General features: G+C 38.3%; 1 protein-coding gene across 1 annotated transcript; it reads left to right on the top strand.

Moving 5' to 3' along the window:
* Positions 1–1,837: 1,837 nt before the first annotated feature.
* Positions 1,838–14,516, top strand: LOC134546350 (uncharacterized). Its single transcript, XM_063389130.1, has 3 exons — positions 1,838–1,867; positions 2,251–3,836; positions 13,301–14,516. Exons 2-3 carry the CDS (start codon positions 2,251–2,253, stop codon positions 13,647–13,649), a joined length of 1,935 nt encoding a protein of 644 aa, XP_063245200.1. The 5' UTR covers positions 1,838–1,867; the 3' UTR covers positions 13,650–14,516.
* Positions 14,517–14,864: the final 348 nt, after the last annotated feature.

Raw genomic sequence — 14,864 nt, 5'->3', positions numbered from 1 at the left:
AATATTGGAGCCAACGAATATTGGAGTCAATTAATAATGGAGCCAATTAATATTGGAGCAAAAAGACTGTTGGAGTCAAAAGACTGGTGGAGCTTTTTGGAGCCTGTTGGAGCATTTGGAGCAATTGGAGCCAATTTATATTGGAGCCAATGAATATTGGAGCCAATTTATATTGGAGCCAATGAATATTGGAGCCAATGAATATTGGAGTTAGCGAATTAATGGAGAGTAGTATGTAAAGGGGTTCCGAGATCAGGCCTCAGGCGGTGGATTGAAGATTGTCGACCGCCATCTTGGATTGTGACGTCATGGCGGCAAAAATTCCTCAAAATTCCTCAAAAATGACTCAAAATTTCTGGTTTTCGAGGGAAAAATTCCCGTTTCGAGGAAAAATTAGGATTTCAAAAAACCACAAATGTCTTTTGCCTTAGAAAGAACACCAATTCCTAAAATAGGCTTAAGCATCCTTAACTCAAGCCTCAGTTAAGCCATTTCTAGGAATAAGGATACCATGACCTTTGACCTTGACCCCGGCGGCCATCTTGGATCCGCCATCTTGGATCCACCATTTAGGATGACGTCATTGTGTTTTCTCGAACATTCAGGCGATGTGTTTTCCGCCATTTTGAATGATGACGTCACCGTTGCAATTTCCGTTACGGCCGCCATCTTTAACTTTTTTATGTATTATCCGATTTTAATGAAATTTTTTTTAAAAATTATAAAAAAATTCACTTAATAAAATTTTAATAAATTATAAATAAAAAATTACAAAAACGACACGGAGTTCGGAGTCCTCGGTTCGAACACGACGAGTGCAAAAAAAAATAAAAATGGCGACCGATCCTTCCCCTGTGGCGGGGTGCTGGCAGACTGACCCCCACCACTTATGTCAATGCACATATACCATCAGGTAGTATGACGTCATGTACGCCATCTTTAAATTTGGACGCCATCTTGAAAATCTTTATTTATTATCCGATTTTAATGAAAAAATATTCCAAAATTCATCAAAAAATTAACGTATTTGAATTCTGTTTGATTATATCGATGTACGTCTTTGGTTCGATTCCCGACGAGAGTAAACAGTCGATCCTTCCTCCATGAAAGCTACCTAGACTGATCTACCACCAGTACCAAGGTATATATCATCAACTGGTATGACATCATGTCCGCCATCTTATCTTCATCCGCTGGAGACCACCATCTTGTTTTTGTCTGCTAGAGTGTGCCGATACCATGTAGTATAATTATCTGGTCACCACACCTTTGACCTTGGCCTTGAACTTTGACCTTGACCTTGATCTTTGACCTTGACCTTGAAATTTGACCTTGACCTTGAAATTTGACCTTGACATTGAAATTTGACCTTGTCCTTGAAATTTGACCTTGACCTTGAAATTTGACCTTGACCTTGAAATTTGACCTTGACCTTGAAATTTGACCTTCACCTTGAACTTTGACCTTGACCTTGAAATTTTACCTTGACCTTGAAATATGACCTTGACCTTGAAATTTGACTTTGACCTTGAAATTTTACTTTGTCCTTGAAATTTGACTTTGTCCTTGTCGAACATAATGGATCCGACATTTTATGTTCAGTACATGCTACCAGGAGCGACCACCTGCTGGAGTACGCCATATTGTGTGTGTACTTGTAAGGTACAGACGCCAAACAAGGCCAGTCTCCAAACAAGGCCACCACGCTCTGTAGCACGTAGTTGTAGCTCGACGCGATAGGTAGCGGCACTATCCGGTACATCCATTGGTATCAGCTTCACACAACAGGTAGCGCGAGCTGTATCGCCAAGTACGTCGTAGACAGGCTGTGAAGAATGTTTTGTCTGACTTGCGGTAAACAAATTTGGTAAGTAATGTTTATGTCATAGTAATGATTCTAGATTTTATACATAGAACATCAATACATTAAACGAAAGGGTATTTTGTTAGCTTTCAGAATATAGTATGTTTTTAACAGTCAGCCAATTGTGCTGTTGTAAGGAAATTAATGAAAGACACAAAGTGTAGGTGTCTTTATAAGGCCAAGGTGGCCTTATTAAGATACTGTGCTGGCCTTATTAGGTGTCGATGTTGTATTTTGTGATATGTTGCTATATTCACAGTGCAATGGTTTTATATTATGTAATCAACATTTGTTGTGGCTTTAATTCGTTTGATTAATTGTCTACTAAATAAATTACAGTACTTCTCATGTGAATTAATTTCTTGAAACATCTTGTTTTGTTTCAGATGAAAATGGACACTAAATGTAAACGAGCAAAGTGGACCGCTGACCAGCTTGTGGCAGCTTTAGCAGCATTCAGAAATGGCATGCCAGTTGCAGCAGTTGCGCGTGAGTACAATATACCACGACGGACATTGCGAAACCATATTTTGTCCGGAAGTAGCGAGAAAAAACTTGGAAGACGTGCGTTACTTACAGATCAAGAAGAAAGCCTATTATGCAATCGTATTTTCAGGTTAGGAGAGGTAGGGGTACCGTTAAATGCACAACTTTTAAGAAGGAGCGTATATTCGTTTTGCGAGTTGAATTCTATCAACCATCCATTCAATAAGAATTCCCAAATGGCTGGTAAAAAGTGGTTAAAGTTATTTCTTCAACGACACCCAGACATTTCAAAAAGGAAGGCCCAAGCAATGAATGCAGGTAGAGCAGCTAAACTTAACAAAGTCATTGTTGGTGATTACTTTGTTAAATTACGTGAAATATTAGAGGCACATAATCTTGTAGGTCATCCGGAAAAAATCTACAACATTGACGAAAAGGGCTGTCGTTTGACATTACACAAGCAGCAACAGGTATATGGCAGAAAGGGGAATAAGAGAGTTCATCTCGTTGCACCGGAGCATGCACAAAATGTTACAATTGTTGCTTGTGGTAATGCAATCGGCCAGGCTATCCCTCCTATGATTCTTTTTAAAGGAAAACGCTGCAAGCCAGAGTGGGAAGAAAACATGCCTGCAGGAACAGTTATTGAAATGACTGACAAAGGCTCTATGACATGCGAGGTATTTGCTAAGTGGGTAACCCATCTCTCAAAATTCAAGGCCCCTGGGAAAATACTTTTAATATTTGATGGAGCGAAGTCCCATTTAGATGCGAATATAGTGGATGTAGCCGAACAGAACGACATCATCTTGTTTTGCCTTCCATCCAACTGCACGCACGAGCTACAACCACTCGATAAATCTGTATTCGGCCCTTTCGAAGACTATTGGGATAAAGAGCTTCTTAATTTTTGGACCACGCAAGGCGACAGAACTTTAAACCGTGTAAGCTTTGGACTGATTTTTTCAAAGGTATGGGTAAAGTCAATGACCCCTGCCAATCTAATTGCTGGGTTTAGAGGAACTGGGATCTATCCTTACGATTGCAACATTCTTCCTGAAGCAGCTTTCGCCCCATCTGAACTGACATACACCGAACCCGATGCAACTGTGGCTAGCGAAGACAAAGTTGACAATGTAAGTGCAAGCATTGTTAGTTCTAGCAACGAGCCATCTGATCGCGGAGTATTGAACACTTTTCCAAACAATGATGGACGTTTAACATTCCACGATATACTGGCAACACCTAAATTGAAAAAATCTACAACACCAAGATGCCAAGCAATAAATTCACGAGCTCAACGTATTGTAAAATCATTGTTTCAGACCAAACGACAAACAGTTCCCGGAAAATGTCCAAAGAAGATAACTGAACCAAGAAAGGAAATAAAACGAGCAGCTTCTCGGACACCAAGATATAAGAATCGCACGGCTCCTCAGGCTGGATCTAGTGGGATAACAAAACATCATCATGTAAAAGAGGATTGGTCATGTCCTATCTGCAAAGAACATCAAATAATAGACATGAGATTGTGTTCAGAATGCAGAGTTTATTATCATGAACAGTGTGTTGGACTTGGCAAATGTGATGACAGGCCATTTGTTTGCCCTACTTGTGATGATTAGAGTAGATTTTAATGAAGTCCTTGACTGAAATTTCTAGGCTTTCATTAATAATGCCTCATAAAAATATTATTATTGAAATAACACAGTTGACAGTTAGGAAACAAGTATGCCTACGTCCTTTGTTTAAACACACAAATGTTTCTACATTTTTCATGCAATAAGGGTCAGGTCACTTTTTTTTACTCCTATTATGTGATACTTTGTCATGTGTAAAGTCATTCTTAATGGTATATTTGTGACAAGACTATTTATTTTGGGTATTGTTAGTGTAAAGGAACTTTTCTTGTAGCTATTGTGTATGACCGATGCAAATTCAAGTTTAATATTGTGCCATGTATTTGTTTTTCTTATTTTTGGTAAATTGATAACATTATAACTTATGTGTAACATTTAGTTTTCCTTAATTTTCATTCTTAAACTGCTTTTCTAATAATGAATGTATTTTTTCATTGTATTATTATGTTTCATGCATGATGGCCTTATTAGGCAACACCTAGTGGCCTTATTTGGCACCGGACGTCTTAATAAGGCCATTTGCTATGCCCTTATATTTTTTTACCCTGGAAAAATAATAATTATGATAATCGTGTTCTGTATTTTTTTTTAAATCTCCACTTATGTTCTTATTACATAGTAAAATTCTAAACTTGTATATACTATCATAAATTTTATAACCACAGCCAAACCTTAACGTGGCCTTATTTGGCTCCTGTACCTTATTATAGAGTACATTTCCATCTGTATAATTTTATTCTAACCCGCTACAGTGCAGTAATCATTTATTATGGAGGTGTCCCCCCGCCATCTTGAAATTCGGCCGCCATCTTGAAATCATGTAATAATGTAGCTAGAAAAGTGGGAAAAAATCCAAAATTCATTAAATAAATTAGTAATCCATATAATGATTGATTGGATCGACTAAGGTCCTTGGTTCGATCCCTGGCCAATACAAAACAACTTTAATTTAAAAAAATACTAAAAAAGTGTTAGGTTTGAGAAAATAATAACACCACAAGTTCTTTTAAAAAAATTTATTACTTAAATTCAATACACTACTACAAGTACAAAAAACACTGACAAATTACCAAAGCCTCGGGGATTCCTCGATTCAAACAGTCTTCTTATTGTACGGACTAAGCCTTTTACATAAATTTAAATGTCTATCCGATCCGTTCATCACCACAGCCAGAGACGGACTGAAGTTCATAGCACTTATATAGTCTCATTAGCCGGTACAACACATGAGTCAAATCAATAACCATGTTCATTATACGTCTCGGAGCATTTTTTATAATGACGATGTAAGCTATCGAGACGTGAAATTAGTTTATTGCACTTATTGCACTGAAATTGTATTCTTTGAACATTATTAGAACAACCGCTTCTTTCATGTCTGCAAGCATTTGAGGTGATAGTAAATGATGCACCACAGTTTTTGCACTGATGCGAAGTACGCTCTTCATTAATTGAAGTATTCAATGCTGATGAAACTTCAGCTGATGGTGGAACAGCACATACCGAAGTCTCCTCCAGTGTTGTCAGAGGCGTTGCCAACGGGATCTGCACCTTCTCCGTCGTAGCTGTCGTAAAGGTTCCCGTAGACGATGGTACAACCTCCGAGTTCGACGTTAAAGTCGGTAAAATGCCATCGAAGTCTCAAGAACAGGCAATTACGCGATTTATGCACCAGATTAAACAAACTAGGTGATCCTTACACCGCCGACGTCAGTAACAAACTGAGCGTCCTGCTGTCTAGGACTCGCTTATATACATTAACCGGTTTGAATAATACGCTAGTCAAATCAAGAACCATTTAAAATAATACTAGCGTCAAAACAACATTAAATATAGAAGCACCATCAACAAAAAGGAAGCACATTTGGAAGCACCGACAACGAAAAGGCAGCACATTTGGAAGCACCGACAACGAAAAGGCAGCACATTTGGAAGCACCGACAGCGAAAAGGCAGCACTGCCAACGTAAATACATCACATTTGGAAGCACCGACAACGAAAAGACAGCACCGACAACGAAAAGGCAGCACAATTGGAAGCACCGACTACGAAAAGGCAGCACTTTTGACAGCACCGACAACGAAAAGACAGCACATTTGGAAGCACCGACTAAGAAAAGGAAGCACATTTGGCAGCACCGACAAAGAAAAGGCAGCACATTTGGGAGCACCGACAACGAAAAGGCAGCACATTTGGAAGCACCGACAACGAAAAGGCAGCACATTTGGAAGCACCGACAACGAAAAGGCAGCACATTTGGAAGCACCGACAACGAAAAGGCAGCACATTTGGAAGCACCGACAATGAAAAGGCAGCACATTTGGAAGCACCGACAACGAAAAGGCAGCAAATTTGGAAGCACCGACAACGAAAAGGCAGCACATTTGGAAGCACCGACAACGAAAAGGCAGCACATTTGGAAGCACCGACAACTAAAAGGCAGCACATTTGGAAGCACCGACAACGAAAAGGCAGCACATTTGGAAGCACCGACTACGAAAAGGCAGCACTTTTGACAGCACCGACAACGAAAAGACAGCACATTTGGAAGCACCGACTAAGAAAAGGAAGCACATTTGGCAGCACCGACAAAGAAAAGGCAGCACATTTGGGAGCACCGACAACGAAAAGGCAGCACATTTGGAAGCACCGACAACGAAAAGGCAGCACATTTGGAAGCACCGACAACGAAAAGGCAGCACATTTGGAAGCACCGACAACGAAAAGGCAGCACATTTGGAAGCACTGACAACGAAAAGGCAGCACATTTGGAAGCACCGACAACGAAAAGGCAGCACATTTGGAAGCACCGACAACGAAAAGGCAGCACATTTGGAAGCACCGCGAACGAAAAAGGCAGCACATTTTGGAAGCACCATCGAATAAGGAAGCACATTTGAAAGCTCCATCAAAAAAAAAAAAGGCAAAAAAAGGAAGCACAATTTGCGAGATCTAAGTCTTAATTAGAAATCAGAATACAAGAAATAAAAACAATACATTTTTATAATTTAAATTATTTATTTCTTTACATTATACAAAAGCAAGTAAAACAAGCCATTATTGTATGTAGCCAGCTTTCCTCAGTTCCTTGAGTATGAAGGATATTTCTTTGATGCACGAATAGTTTCCTGCACAAAGCGAACCATGTAGAAGTCTTAGCCGGACAACCAATATGTTTGGATCTTTCCATGATGTGTAATCATTTTCTTCTACCACCATCTTCCTTGCACGTTTATAATAAATATTATGATCTCTGGTGTCTTCCGTTTTACCACCAACCTCAGGGTAACTTTCATTTTTGAGACGGTGATCATCACAAGCCTGATCAGATTTATTTAATATATCACGTCGTTTCCATCGTTTCGGTCTCAGGACACCACCACATTCTTCGATCTTGTCAGCTTTAGGTGCTTCATCATAGTCTATGTCTTTGTCAACAGCCTCAGAGTCACTGTAACAATCACCGTAGAAGGAATCGTCTTCACCCAATTTACCGTAAGAATTCGATGTTGATGATGTTGAAGTGTCTTCATCGTCTTCATGCTTCCTTTTTAGGAGTCCATCATTTCTACAAAGTAGGAAAGATCTACTTGAATTCGGCTGGAATATATTCTCACTTTTTCTTTAAGGATTCTTCCACTGTCTTCATTCTTCCATAAATCATCAACCTCCTTCAATTTAAGTTCTTTGTCGAGATCGGAAGAGCCAGGAAAATTATTGTTGTAATGTAGATCACTCTTCCTTAGTGTAGTAGATTCATCGTTGTCCTCTAGCTTGTACGCAGGCTTGGCGTTACAAGTTCTGCCATGTCTTTTTAAGCTCTCTCTCCGCGTAAATGACTTGCTACATCGAACACAACTTATCATATTGCGTAGTGGATTTTTAACACAGTCATTCTTCTCGTGTTGTCTTTTATTCTTTCTCAAGATAAACTCTTTGCTGCAAAACTCACACCTATGTTCTTTCGATACAGCGTCAGATCCTAAATCGGAATTCATATTAGTTACCGAGACTAATGCCAGATGCAAACTAAGAGTTTAAATTAATAACCATTACTTAAATACAATTTTTTAAATATTTTGTCAGCGAGAGTTAATTTATCTTATGCAAAGGTACGTGCCGCAACTAGTTCCGCTTTTCAACATCAGATGACGTCACGTATAGCTTGCAGGTAAATAATATTTATTTCTTATATGCGGGATGCTCACTATCGATCGCATAAGAAGGATAGCTACGATAGTCTCCAAGGAGAAGGAAGTTCGTCCTTCCTGCTAGTGCATCTCAGATTTCTCACGGTCCACCCTCTTGGATTGCGACGTCACGGTGGCCATAATGGATTAGTGTGACCTTGAATTTTGACCGAAACCGCAGGAACGATCGCAAGCACACGGATTAACCATCAAAATATAAACAAGAATAATCGAGAGCACACGGAGAAAACCACCATAATATTGACAAAAATAATCAGAAGCACACGGAGAAAAACGGCACAAGTTTTCTTTGATATCATAAAATTTCAGGGTAAAAAATTTTTAAAAATAAAATAAAATTAATAAAAAAAATAAAAAAATACATAAAATTCTGTCTTGTACTAGAACTCTATCTTTGTTCAACAATGAGAAGTTCACAAGCTAGCAGAATATATTTGGAGCCCATGAATATTGGAGCCAATTGATATTGGAGCCCATTAATATTGGAGCCAATGAATATTAGAGCCAATGAAAATTGGAGCGAGCGAATTCCTGGAGCCAATGAATATTGAAGTCAATGACAAATGTGCTGCCTTTTCGATGGCGGTGCTTCCAAATGTGCTGCCTTTTCGTTGTCGGTGCTGCCTTTTCGTTGTCGGTGCTTCCAAATGTGCCGCCTTTTCGATGGCGGTGCTTCCAAATGTGCCGCCTTTTCGATGTCGGTGCTTCCAAATGTGCTGCCTTTTCGTTGGCGGTGCTGCCTTTACGTTGTTGGTGCTTCCAAATGATCTGTCTTTTTGTTGGCGTTGCTGCCTTTTCGTTGTTGGTGCTTCCTTTTTGATGATTGCCCGTAGTACAAAATTTTGTGATTGAATATGTACTAGTTTAAAACCTCTTGGTGTTACTAAAATATTTTTCAAGGTTACTTGGTCCTTTAGAATGTATAAAAATGTCATGATGGATTAATTGAATATAATTAGCTAACGACGAAGGTCATGCAGTCCTGAAATGACTAGCCTATACGTCTGATAATGACATGACTCGGTCTCATGGTCTGAAGACAATTGGCCTGTATGTGTGGCTTTGTACATGAACGGCTTATATGTTATTCAGATTATTGAAAAATTAGACTTTCATTATAGGCTAATCGGCACTGTATTAATTCGTTGGTCAGGTATATTGACTTGAGTTGTTTTTCGTAGAGTGAATGATTAATAAACTCCTCGAAAGATAATGGAAAACAGAATCTAAAATTTATTTAATAATTAGTTACAACTGGCACTGTTCAAGAATCGAACCGTGGACAGGAATCCATCGATTCAATTTGTAAATTAATAATTGATTTTTTCGGAATCTTTTTGAACTTTTCCCGCATTTCTAGCTAAATAATTACATGATTTCAAGATGGCGGTCAAATTTCAAGATGGCGGGCACCTCAGTAGTAATAAATTATTACTACACTGTAGCAGGTTAGAATAAAACTAGCATGATGGTAAGACGAGTACACAATATGGTGTCCTCCAGCAGACGAAAACATGATGGTAGCAATGACCACTAGCATATGGTAGCTCCTGGTAGCAAGAACTGAACATACAATGACGGATCCATGATGTTCATCAAGGTCAAAGTTCAAGGTCACGGTAAAATTTTTAAGGACTATGTCAAATTTCAAGGTCAAGGTCAAAGATCAAGGTCACGGTAAAAATTTTAAGGCCTAGGTCAAATTTCAAGGTCAAAGTCAAAGTTCAAGGTCAAGGTCAAAGTTTAATGCCAGCAGTCGAGGTTAAAGGTATGGAGAAGAGAAAATTATACTAACATGTCGCTAGCACACTCTAGCAGACGAAAACAAGATGGCTACCTCCAGCGGACAAAGACAAGATGGCGGACATGACGTCATACCAGCTTATGGTAAATACCTTGTTATTGGTGATGGTAGGTCAGTCTGTAGGTGGCTTCTGTGGAGGAAGGATCTGTTGTTTTTTTTTTTTAATTTTTGACCTCACCGGTTTCGAACCAAGGACGGGAATCGATATAATCAATCATAATTATATTAAGTTAATTTTTTGATGAATTTTGGATTTTTTTCCGATTTTCTAACATAAAAATTACGGATTTCCAAGAATGCATCTAAATTTCAAGATGGCGACCATAACGATAATTGCAACATTAATAGGATCCAATATGGCGGTCGTAACGTAAAGTGTAAGAATGACATGGTACTCAACCAAGATGGCGGGTGTAACGAAATATGCAACATTTATATAATCCAAGATCGCGACCGTAACCATAACTGCAACAGTGGTTTTTAAGATTTTTATTATTTATTCGATTAAATAATTTTTTTAATGATTTTTAAAATTTTTCCCGATTTTCTAACATAAAAATTGCGGATTTTCAAGATGGCGGGCGTAACGGAAAATGCAACGGTGACGTCATCATACAAAATGGTGGAAAACACAAAGCCGGAATGTTCGAGAAAACAAAATTACGTCATCCAAGATAGCGGATCCAAAATGGCCGTCGGGGTCAAGGTCAAGGTCAAAGGTCAAGGTCACATCCTGATAGAGGCTTAACTGAGGCTTGAGTTAAGGATGCTTAAGCCTCTATCAGGACATTTCTAGCCTCTGGGATTTTTACGGAATAAAACGGGAAATTTTCCCTCGAAACGGGAATTTTTCCCTCGAAAACGGGAATTTTTTTCTTAAAACGGGAATAGTTGAGTCATTTTGAGTCAATTTTGAGGAATTTTGAGGAATTTTGAGTCAAAAATGGCCGCCGTGTCGTCACAATCCAAGATGGCGGACACCGACACCACACACCATAGCCTGAAGCCTGCCGCAGCTCCGCCATTCATATACTACTGAAACGATTGAATCAAATCATTGCATTAATAAATACGAATTTCCAAGATGCATCCAGATTACAATTTGATGGTTGTCATAGTATAAATTAATGTTTGTTTCACTCTAGTGGGTAAAAATTAAACTGATATGGTGGTAGCGCACTCTAGCAGACGAAAACAAAATGGTGGCCTCCAGATGGCGGAAGTGCCATCATACTAGTTGGTAATATATGTACCTTGGCATTAGTGATGGGAGGGCAGTCTTATGGCGGCTTAAGTGGAGAAAGGATCCATCGCCATTTTTTTATTTTTGCCCCTACAATGTTCTAACCAAAGACACAAATGAGTTTCTTAAATAAATATTATTAAAATTTGATTAATTATTTTTTTTTTATAAATTTTTAATATTTTTCCTCTAAAAAGTAATAATAATACAGATTTTCAAGATAGCGATGTTTACGTCACAATCCAAGAAGGCGTAGTAATTAAATTAAAAATTTTACTAATTAATTGCTTTTATAAATTTAAATTTTCTTTCCGATTTTCTAGCATAAAACATATGGATTATTATGACGGTGGCAATACAAAAATTGAAACGTTCTAGAATACAAGATGGTAGCCGTAAATAAACTTCCAAAGGTGTGTTCTGATTTCAAGATGGCGGATTTTTTTAAAATTTGAATAATACAATTTTTTCTTGGTTTTTTGAATTTTCCCCCCCAATTTTATAGCAAAAAAAAATTACAGTTTTTCAAGTAGGTGGACGTAACGATAATTGCAGCGGTTTTGTAAAAATTAAAGATGTTGGATGTGATATAAAAAAAAATTTATTAGTTTTTTAATTTATTCTAAGAATATATATTTTCATTTAACATATATTACATTTTTACTCTCGCCAGGAATCGAAACGTGGACCGAAATCTATAAAGTAACTAAAAATTTAAGTAAGCAATTTTTTTATATCTGGTGGAATATTTTTCGGAATTTTTCAGTTAAAATTAAAGAATTTTAATTTTATGGTCAGTGTCAAGGTCATCCAAGATGGCCGAAAGAGGCTTAGGATAGCTTGTCGTTGGGGAATTTTGGTTCTTTCTAAGACAAAAATAATTTGAATTTTTTTGAATTCAAAATTTTTGAATTTTTGAGGAATTAAAAGGGAATTTTTTTTTCCTCAAAACGGGAATTTTTCCGTCAAAGTAGAATGATTGTTTATTTTTCAAATTTTTTGAAATTTTTGGTGGAATTTCTTTTTCCAAAAAAAAATATTTTTTTTGTGGATTTTGGCGAATATTGGCCATAATTTTGAATGTCAAGATCAAGTTCAAGGTCATCCAAGATGGCCGACGTGACGTGACAATCCAAGATGGTGGTCGAGTCCTTTGGATCTAAACCTCGAAGCCTGGCGCAGGTGCCCCACATGTACACTACTAATGCGATATAATTTATCTTTATTATCATCACAGACGTTAAAAATTTGCTATGTTGTTTATTACTATAAGCCTTTAGGTGTATATAATAAAATAATTTTGGTACCTGATATTTGTAGATGAGAGATACATATTAAAACTATTAAGGAAATTCCTTTTTTTGTAATTTCATAATCTCACAAGAGAATATAAATAATAAAATCAAAATAATAAAATCAATCTAGATCTCGTTGTTGATTTTCTGCAAACCTAAGGTTAAGTTTCACTTCTGTTTTGATATAAACGTGCAGGTTAGGCCACACCTGGGTACAAAATGTTAACCTCGTGTGTGTTGAAACTTTGTAAATAGAGTGGTGCTTGCAGTGAGTGTTCGGTTCAGATGGGACCAGCCTCTATTTACGGCTTAGTTATTTTAATTACGTACATTTTAACTGTAATGAAAATTAAATAGAAGTATCAAAGTATAAAATACGAACGTTTTTAAATCTGGAAGAACGATGATAAATATGTTAACATCAAGCACTAATTGGTTTTTGATGAATGTTTTTATGAATTTATGTGTTTTGACATCAAAAACATACCTTACTACAATGCGGGTGGTTTTTCAATTATTTCAGAGTTTGGTAGCTACGTGAGAAGAATAAAGCTGTACTTCAGGCAAGAGGGAATGAAGCCAAGAGATGTAAGAGAAAATGTTTTTGCACCATATTAAAAAGAATTCTTAAAAAAAAAAACACGGTGTATATATTATTACCACCAAACTGGGAACAGAACATGTGCGGACGTTGCCTAGTAACCTTCACTTCGCTAGCACGTGCTCCATGTGCCGGCAACAATGCGGTGGGCAACAGTGCAGGCGGTCGCCCGGCGCAGAGCAGCCCGCCAGGGGTCCAGGCGGGCAGCATGGGCAAGCTGCCCGACTCGCTGGACCTGGCGCTCAGCTCGCGCTACCGCCACGACCAGGCCATCTTCCCCGAGAAGACGGACGTCTACCTGCAGCCCGTTACGACGAGCGTCTGGAAGCCCGTCAGGACCAGCCCGCAGCCCAAGTTCGTGCGCCTGCAGGACTCGATCGTGAGGGGCGGCGAGGCGCGGCGAGGCAGCCCGCACTCCGTCAAGCTCGCGCTGCCCGAGACCCACCTGCCGGCCACCGCGGCGGGCTACAGCCGCCAGACCGGCGGCGCCTTCTACGTCCTGTGAGGTGGCAGCAACCTGCTAGTCCGTGCGACCACCTGGCTGGGAAGAGACAGCATCCTGCTAGTCCGTGCGACCACCTGGCTAGGAAGAGACAGCATCCTGCTAGTCCGTGCGACCACCTGGCTAGGAAGTGACAGCAACCTGTTAGTCCGAGTGACAACCTGGCTAGGATGAGACAGCAACCTGCTGGTCCGTGCGACAACCTGGCTAGGAAGACAGCATCCTGCTAGTTCGTACGACAACCTGGCTAGAAAGAGACAGCATCCTGCTAGTCTGTACGACCACCTGGCTAGGAAGAGACAGCAACATGCTAGTCCATTTTCTAGTATCGTGATAAAGCCAACACACGAACATTTGCTTCCGCAACTAGTATCTACCTGCCCAAAATGTCTACCCACTTTCCCTTGGCAGAAGCTATAAAATATATTTAGACCTTCCTGATGGTAATCATTTGTCTGCATTTGAAGCCGAGATTTAGGATATTTTGTAAATAAAGTCAAACACCTACAACAACAGCTTTACAGTCTCTTAATAAGGCACGTTAAAAGGAAAAAAAAATTAGTAACATCTTTTTTTATTATTTAATATTAAGAAAATATTGTAACACCATGACACCAGAAACTAAAACTGACCGTTTTTTTTTTTAAATACTGTGGCTTTATTTAGAGCCATCACGCCGAGAACATAGCAACTAGGACTCATAAGTATCATTTAATAATCATTTTTTAACTCATGTTTGCTTTACAGTCTAAATTGTTCTGCGGAAGAAATGAAAATTAAAGAATCTCGCGTCCAAAAAAGCAAATGGAAAAACTGAACGTGACGTAGATTGGAAATGAATATGAAGGAAATAAAATTAAGTAATATTTATTTAAATCTGTATGATTTTTTGGATTGATATACGAGAAAATAAGGTTAATATTAAGATTGCATAACTGAAATAATTATTATAAAATTAACACCGTAAATTAAGCATTAACTTACAATTTCCAAAGATGCCGATCACAAGTGTTACAAAAATATCAAAGCCATATTATATTTTTTTAGATCATTTTATTTTATCTCTAACTCCAATATAAATTAAAGTATGACACATTAAAGATTGAAAATTAAAATATTATTTAACAACTTAAACCGAAGCCACGAATTCATATCAAAGTATTATTTGTGAGCAAATGATTTGGATTTATATACAGTTATATAAAATGTGTTTTATTT

This window comes from Bacillus rossius, chromosome 1 (assembly GCF_032445375.1).
Source record: "Bacillus rossius redtenbacheri isolate Brsri chromosome 1, Brsri_v3, whole genome shotgun sequence".
Taxonomy (NCBI): Eukaryota; Metazoa; Arthropoda; class Insecta; order Phasmatodea; family Bacillidae; genus Bacillus; species Bacillus rossius.
The sequence above is the reverse complement of the archived record's forward strand: the minus strand, read 5'-3'. Positions and strand labels throughout refer to the sequence as shown.

Excerpts from the sequence above, each read along its gene's own strand:
- LOC134546350 (XM_063389130.1), top strand. The coding sequence starts at position 2,251 with ATGAAAATGGACACTAAATGTAAACGAGCAAAGTGGACCGCTGACCAG. Across the intron at positions 3,837-13,300 it reads CATCATGTAAAAGAGGATTG|TGCAGGCGGTCGCCCGGCGC; the intron begins GTCATGTCCTAT and ends GGTGGGCAACAG.